Raw genomic sequence first — 8,735 nt, forward strand, 5'->3', positions numbered from 1 at the left:
AAGACTTTACTTGGATAAAATACAGCTCTGGAAGAGACCTTTAGGTCATCAGGGCAGTGTGATTGCTGGCAGGGACTGTGTGCCTCCTGAGACTAATGGAGATGTACCTGTGACAATTAGCAGGACTTAATAGAGTCCACAGACTCTCTGGGCAGCCTGCTTCAGCCCTCACAGGACTACCTCCTCTCAAAATTCTCCAATTTGCTCTCTGTTCACATTTCTATCAGTTTTTCCCAGTGTCTTAGCCTTCTTCACAGACACTTAGGAAACTGAAGTTCATACAGAATGGAGTATTATAGGTTCAGCATTTGCCTGTTTCCCACTCTTGACTGGGCTGTGGGAATGGGGAAGAGAGACAGTTGTGGGTAACTTTTGTTAAGACTTCACATCTAGGGAAAGGAACACACTGGTGGGAAGTGGGCAAACTTAAGCCAATGTTAACGACATTCTCTCTCTCCAGCATTACTCGAATGTTTTCTTTTTGTGGTCTGGGTGAAATACAAAACTTGTATTAACAGCTGATCAAAAAGGCAGAGAAAGTAATTAGGAAAGTATGCCGCAAGCTTCTTGCAAAATATTTTTTTGGTCAAAGAAGTCCAAGTTTCAGTACCCTCACAGGTGATAGTTACTAAACAGCAAAGGGGTCTCCTTTAAAAAGGTAGTCTAACAGACTCGGAGGACGGTGTTACAAGGGACATACTTCCCTACCGAAAAGGGATCCAGAGATAGGGGAAGAATGTAAACCCAGCTAGCTTTGGACACTTGTGGTTTAACAACGATTAGTTTGGTTGTGTTCAGTTATAAAGAGTTATAAAGTGTTCAGTTAATAAAGATATTACGAATGGTTATTCTGTTGAGAATACTATGTCCAGTTTCGAGGGGAATGCTGATGTGAGTGGGAATCCTAATAGCACAGAACTTAGAAAAGAGAAAGTAATTCTTATTTCCATATTGTTTTCTATTGAAAAAAATTGATGTTTAATTTTTTTAAAAGGAATAATGTAATTATTGTTTTCCCTCCGCAAAGTCCTGGCTTCAAGACTAGTCATATCTAAATGAAAATGTACACAGAAACCCTAACAAGTAGCTTCTTACAACTATAAAAGGATGAGAGCTAGACTAGACTACTTGTGCTGCCCTCCTCCCTTTTAATCTGCATGGTTTGGTGAAGGAATTTGTAGCATCAATTGGAATATAACAATGAATTAAGTTTACCTCATTACTAAGATGCAACCATCACAGGCTAATACAACAGGTGGAGAAATACCACTTAGACCAAGATAAAATCACACTGCCATATTTCATATTTTATTCAATTTTAATATGGTTTCCATTAACTTTTAAAACAAAATGATTTCCAGTTTAGAAAACAATGCACTGACCACATAATTCCTTTTTAATTTTATACAGTTATACAAATATTCTAAATACACATTTTGTGTTCAAGATGATGGCAAATAAGATTAACTGTACAGTACATAAGGAAAGAAAATATTTTAAGCATATTTAGAAGCAATAGAAATGTCTATACAAAACAAGCAAAAATGGAATAAAATTTTTATTTTTAAAGTATTGCAACAGGCCCACAGGTTTGTAACAAAAATGTCTTTGCACAGTTCCTCACAATGCCCCATTAATAGCTAAAGCAAGACAGCGGTTTTAGAAAATAAGATTTCAAAATGCTACACATGGTACTATTGTTTGCACAGTTTGATCAAAATAACAACTCTACTCTGAGTCAAGCAAAACCTAGAGGAAATATACCTAACAACTTGAAAATCATTTGTATAAAATTCATTGCACATTATTTTACTCAGTTGTCTGAAAAGTAAAAAAGTGTATTTACAAAATATTTCGCAGTCAAAATTATAAAGTGAATGAGTATCTCTAAGTAACACGTCTTGATACAGACAGTTCAAGGAAAACACACGAATGGGTTTTTTTTTTCTTTTGTCTTGTTTTGTTTTTTTTTAAAGAGGTTTTCAGTGCTCCTTCCACAGGGAAGTCAGTATGATCTACGCAAATGGATTTACAAGATGTTACACATACCGGAGCAAATTCAACACATACGTTATAAAACAATGTTAAAAAGGTGTAAGGATGGAGACTGTACATTGTAAGAAGTGAGCTATTCAGAGATCGATAAGAACAATTTTTAATTCAGTTAGCATAAAAGCCTTCATAGTCTTCAGATAATAGACAGTGAACATACTTGACTCGATGAAAGTTGAAAAAGCACCATGCACAACAGTTTAGTGGTAAACACTGAAAAAATAGCACCTGGAATTCTGTGATACTGACAATTTAAAACTGGTCTAGTAATTGCCGGAGATATGGTGCCTTGGATAATTCTCTATTTACTCGGGAGAGTTTGAAAAGTACGGGGCAATTCAGAGATACACACGGGATATGTCGATCAAAGCACCCTGTACAGTTCTTGCATATCTGAAAGTATAAGAGGAATACATAAAACAATAGGAGAGGTCCTATGTATATGTGTTAACAAACTTTTATAGTCCCTCCTCTCTGACCCACCACAGATTACTGGCAGACAAATAACACTTATTACAAGAAGTTTCATTACTTTTCATCCCTGAAGCCTCACCTACCCTATGTTGAGGTATTTCTAACAGGTAAGTACTGATACATGGATTTCTTTTCAATAAACTCAGTACAGTACTATAAATGTTTTTTCTCTAACTTATGATTTTTCTAGCTTACTTTATTGAAAGAATACAGTGTATAATCCATGTAACATATATTGTTCCTCAGCTGTTAGTTATTAGTAAGGCTTCCGGTCAACAGCAGGCTATTAGTTAAATTTTTGGACAGTCAAAATTCATATGTGGATTTTTGTCTAGGAGAGAGTAGTTACCCGTAACTCCTATGTAGCTCATAGGGTATATTAAGATTCATTTAATAAGGTCAAAGGTATGTTAAGATTCATATAATAAGCTATCCAATTACCATTAAAGACCGTCTTTTAAATGAGCCATAAACAATATTTTTTCACATTACTCAGATTTATCTTTTCAGACGCCAATAAAAAAGTTATCCAAAAGGGATACCAAATAGCTGCTTCTGCTCTAGATATGTCTTTTGAGAGAAAAGTCAAACTGCTCTGGTTCATTCTCTCATCTGTATTAGTAAAGTGAAGAGGAGTTTTCCTGAGGTTACTGTACCAATTATTATGATGCTGTCCAAACAAACTGCTGAGAAACTGTGTACTTTGTGTTCTCTGATGACAAAGTATGCTGTTCTTCTATGAAGTCTTTCACTAAGGAGATCTCTGCCATGAGACTCAAAACTATCCCCAAATACAGAAGTTCTGTATTGAGGCTATACGTACTGCAGCTATATTCAGGTGTCAGGACAAACTGATAAATGTTTATGCAACTCTCTGTGCTTGTCTGATAAATAAGCCAGGACGGAATTACTTGCCTCTTTAAATTTAACTCAATGTTGAGTTTCAAGATCTGTTACTGGTGATTTCAACCGTGAGCACTATAGCTAAATTCAGCTTACGTTTAAAAACTCAAAACACCACAACCGGGATACTTACTTAGCTCATTTAAAAAAAAAAAGGCTGCTTTAGTCTTTCTTTTTGCTATCCTCTGAAAATTTTTGAAAAAGTAAGCCAATCAGATGCTTATTTCATTCCTTATTCTTTCCTGTTTATTATTAAAAGTGTTTGAGGTGATGGAAATTTTCTCTGAGATTTGCTATGGCTGTCTAGAATCTTACGTGTAGTGTTTAATTGGGAGTTAAAATTTCCCCAAGTGGCAACAATCATTTTGTTTTCTGAGTTTATAATGAATTTCTAGCTTTATAGCATTGTATTGAAGAGTGTAACAGGGAGAAGGTTAAGCAATGGACTGAAAGGTAGCAGGTAGGTGCTAGAATGGAGAAAGACTAATAAAGCATACTAAAGAGTTTGAATTTTATCAGACAGAAAGAGAAAGTACCAGACTTCTACTTTTAAAATGTAATTTTAGGGGCGCCTCGGTGTCTCAGTTGGTTACGCGTCCATCTCTTGATTTCTTCAGGTCATGATCTCACAGTTTGAGTTCGAGCCCCACATCGGACTTCACGCCGACAGCGCAAAGCCTGCTTGGGATTCTAGGCACCCCCCCCCAAAATAGGTAAAATAAACTTAACACTGGCTAGAATGATCTATTTTTTTAAGAATGGAGACAGCGGCAGGGGGTCAGGCTAGGAAGCTGCTGCAGGAGTTTAGGGGAGAGAGGATGGTGGTTTGGACTAGGATGATAAAAGAAAGGAAGGAGAAAAGTGAGGGTATTTAAGAAGTATATAGGAGATGAAAGGGGAGAGAGGAAAAAATCAACTTATTTCAACAGCTAGGTTTCTGTGGTTGCATCAAAATAATCATACCTTTAAGATTCTACCATCCTTAATGAAATGTTTAATGGATTCTAGATGACTGGCTATATTCTCTAAAACTTAACAATTTTGCCAGTACAAAATGTGGCAGCTAGAATGGTACAGAGCAAATAGTCTATGCTTTATCAATCCTTAATCATCTTCATATGATGCTCAAATTTTTTAAGAGCCTTGTCTCCTAAGACATGGTTTCTCTCCCTGTTCACCTTCATGGCAGCTAAGTTTGATACTCTGTCTTGGTTCAAAAGCTTCTTTACCTTGAGGACAAGGTGCAGAGGCTGGCCTTCACATCCTGGTTTGAATTCTATTAGGACCGTGAGGAATGATTTTATAAGAGAATTTACAACGTCGGAAGTAGACAGGACCCGTGAAAGAACTCTGATAAAACCAAGGAAGGACAAGTCCAATATAATGAAGTCCAGACTAGAATCCTGATGTCCCTCCTTATTATCAGCATGGTTCATTTTTTCCTTTTTTTTTTTTTTAATGTTTATTTTTGAGAAAGACACAGAATCTGAAGCAGGCTCCAGGCTCTGAGCTGTCAGCACAGAGCCTGATGCGGGGCTTGAACTCACGGGACTGCAAGATCATGACCTGAGCCAAAATCGGACGCTTAACTGACTGAGCCACCCAGGCGCCCTATGGTTCATTTTCCACTAAATCATACTGCCTCTCAATTATCTGGTTGGTTTTTAAACATTTCAATAACTTTATATATTGCTCTTATAACACAAAATAAACTTCACTCCGAAGTTGTTCTTCTCTAGCCTGAAAGCAAAAAATGTACTGGCAATAACAATGGTTTAAAAGGTACAATCGCTCCTTTAAGAAATACTTTTTTTTTTTTTTTTAACGTGCTAGGATAATGTTTCCTCAGATTTCATTTTCCAACTTAAAGAGGTTTCTGCTGTTTATTACTGGTAGAATTCCCACATTTGAAAAATCATCTCTGTATTTTATGTCTGTATCCCAGCCTGGCTACTTATCAGCAGCATAACGTAGGGCAAATACTTAGCCCTCTTGTGTCTGTTTACTCATTTGTAAGAGGTCTCTAGCATATAATAAGACTCAATCATGTTAACTATTAATTTTCTATCTAGACTCTTAGACTGTGAACCTTTCAAGTTTACCAGCAATTCTCTAGGACAACCAGATTTTTATGAGAATGGTAAGTAGACAGACATGATAGAGAAACTGGTAAATATTATAAAAGAAATTGGGTAGAGGTACATTGTGGTTCTAGGTTTTAATAAACAATACACTATTCCATAAAAACAAAAATAAATTATGAAACAACAAAACTAAAAGACAATGTATGGACCAGGAGAAGATATTTGCAAATTACATATCTGATAAAAGGTTAGTATCCAAAATCTTTACCAAGCCATCTTTAAGTAATTTAGTTCAATTATAGTTTTGATATTTTGATTATATATTATAATCAAATTATATATTTTGATACTAGAATTTTTACTCCTACTTTTCATACCAGTTTCGTATCTCAAACTATACCTCAAGGGTTGATGAGATTTCCCGGAAAGGTCTAGCAAAGAAGGCCGTACCTTTACAAGTTGCTCCTGTTTACGTTCCAACTCCCGAATTTCTTGGTTGAGGATGACTGCAACATGCTGAGGTTGGCTCCGACATTTACCACAGATGCCATGCTGAGTCAGGTCATCACACACAGGACAGTGCAAAGTAGTGAAATACTGTGAAATAGTGCCTTTCCGCCCTTCAAGTTCGCTTCGAGAGGAGCTGGTGGCTTTCTGTATCTATGAAAACATTAATTCAGAAATAAGTTTTGGGGAAGTGTGGGGGGGTAGGTGATGGGGATTAAGGGCACACTTATCATGATGAGCACTGAGTAATGTATGGGATTGTTGAGTCACTATATTGTACACATGAAATAAAAGAACACTGTATGTTAACTATAGTGGAATAAAAATTTAAAAAGTTAATGAAACTCTGATCCAGCCTCACGTAGAGCCACTGCTCTCATGCTAACTGCAGGTTTACAAAGGCACTATTTCCTTCTTCCAACAAGTACTAAGTAGCTACTCTATGTCAGGTACTGTTCTAGATAATGGGGCTATAGAAATGGACAAAATCCTTTTTACAGAGCTTATGTGTTAATATTGTCAGATATGATGTTTTTCTTTTTTTCTTTTGGGAAAAAAACAGTCTCCTGCCACTCAGTTTTTTGGTTGAGATACATAGATGTGTGAGATCATCCAGGGCACTGGAGACTGGAGAGGGCAATGGAAGAAATCCACATTGAGAGTGGATACTGTTGAAGGCTGCACAACTGGGCCATGGAAACAAGGCAAGAAAAGGGTTAAAAGTAACTTGGTAGGCAGTAGGGTGCAAAATTCAAGCAAAAGTAAACCTGGAGAATTTCAAATGTAATTAGGCTGTGTCACCTAAGCATTCTTCATTTGAAGTTAATACTGGTTTCAGAGACTTGACTTCTGGAACTGTTTTTACACTGAAATAACATTATCATGTGGTTATTATACCCTTGGTGTCTCCTCCTGTATCTTACAAATCACTCTTCATAGAGATTATTAGGTCAGTCTCTTAACAAATGCCATTGGTTTAATGATGAAATGAAAATCAGTAACAGCGTTCCAGTGCAAAGCCAGGATACAGCATCACAGATGTTGGCCAGCACAGCTTCTCTGAAGCACAGCCTCAACCTCAGTATTAGTTTCCTTGAGGCCATATGTGCTTGCTGAGAAAGTAAAAGTAATTTGAAGATCAACTTTCACCAGTTTCCCTGAATACCATCAGTCTTTCACAGTCTGAGATAACAGCAAATGACTGAGCAGATCTAATTCTCAACAGCAGACTGAAACTGCTCCTCTCCTCGACTAATGTAGAGGAGATTATTAACAATCACCTATAGTTCCTTCAGGCTTCCAATGAGCTAACTAAGAAGAGTTCAAGCAAAACTCCCTTTGCTAAGATTCCACATTCCATGTTTTACTTTAGTATAATAATAATGCTATTTTAACATTACTTCTTTAGTTTGATTTCTTCAGCACTATGTCTAGACACTGTATTCTATATACTAAACACCCACTTTTAAGGAATTTTGGTTCTCCATTTATTTATTAGCCGGTTTATTAAGTATTTACTACTGACACAGTGGTGGGATTTATTTTAATATTCTACAATCTGGCTAGTCTGACAGAAACTGGGAAGGTGTTTGTAGAAAACTTAAAAGTTTTTTTTTTTTTTAGGAAACCAGAAGAGTGTGGCACCTTTGTCAGTTTAGGATAATAGAGTATCCACGTTGCCTCTCAGCACAGAAATAAAATGTTTAGTTCTACTAGAAATTGCAAGTCACAGCACAGGTATACACTATTTAGTAGGCTTACCCTGGGTAATTCATGATACCAGCTGAAGACATCAATACCAATAAGTGAGAAGATTCTTGCCAGGGGTGGAAGGATCTGCTTGGTGATATAGTAAGTGGCATTCAGTCTCAGAGTCGGGTCCTGCAGCACTTCCACTGGGCGCTTCACCAACTGGATAAGTGGTATTCCAGGAGCCCCATAAATGATGACGTATGGCACTCGCTCTCCAACTCGAGGCTCAGAGCGCCGATCGTAAGTAAGCATTTTCCTATTTAAAACCACATAAATATTCACTCAAAGGCTGTTATGGAAGGCATCTTACTAGCAGATTAAGGGAGAGTGAAATAATTAGGAAACCACGAGATTACAACTTCGAGTTACAACCTTCTTGAGAGCTATATACATTTGACTCAGCACCAAATGGATATAATGTTAAGAGTTTAAAACTTGATCTGTAAATCATTGCTGTGAAAAACAACATGAGTTGCCATATATCAACTAGCTTAAAATGTATTAATTTCTATCTCCTAAGAGTCAGAATGATCATAAATCTAACAGTGAAAGAGAAAATTTAGCTCGTTAGATGATCTGATTCTAGAATGATGCCATCTAAGTGCTTTGGTAGATCCCTATTAAGGACTACCTAGGGATTTTGATGTGGGAAAATGACAATTCAAGCTCTGTACAAGATTAAAATTTCACTGAATTTAGTTTCCCAAGAGAAGCCCAGAAAAGGAGTTCCTTCCTCCTCTTCAGAGCTTACAAAGTATGGGGGAGCATCTATTTACCATTAGTGAGGCTTCATTGGGGCAGGTGAAGAAACAATTATGTGCCTGTGGACTAGGTATCTTTTCATCTATTTCAAACCACTCAGCATCCTAGGACAACACTTGTTAGGTACAGAGTTGTGCTGTTGTATGCATCATTACTGGGGGGGGGGGGGGGGGGGGGGGGGGGGGGGGGGGGGGGGGGGGG

The 8,735-nt window shown here is 37.2% G+C and overlaps 1 protein-coding gene across 2 annotated transcripts in view; it reads right to left on the minus strand.

Annotated features, from left to right (window-relative positions):
• Window positions 1-1,281: 1,281 nt before the first annotated feature.
• Window positions 1,282-8,735, minus strand: part of REV3L (REV3 like, DNA directed polymerase zeta catalytic subunit) — a 175,268-nt gene continuing 167,814 nt past the window's right edge. For both annotated transcript variants that reach the window (XM_040474393.1, XM_040474394.1), the window contains exons 30-32: window positions 7,782-8,028; window positions 5,964-6,173; window positions 1,282-2,445 (exon numbers count right to left, since the gene is read on the minus strand). In XM_040474393.1, coding sequence (XP_040330327.1) covers window positions 2,305-2,445; window positions 5,964-6,173; window positions 7,782-8,028 — 598 coding nt within the window. In that variant the 3' untranslated portion in view covers window positions 1,282-2,304. The remainder of the gene's footprint in view (window positions 2,446-5,963; window positions 6,174-7,781; window positions 8,029-8,735) is intronic.

Source organism: Herpailurus yagouaroundi, unplaced genomic scaffold (genome assembly GCF_014898765.1).
Source record: "Herpailurus yagouaroundi ecotype Mexico unplaced genomic scaffold, PumYag 139, whole genome shotgun sequence".
NCBI classification, from domain to species: Eukaryota; Metazoa; Chordata; class Mammalia; order Carnivora; family Felidae; genus Herpailurus; species Herpailurus yagouaroundi.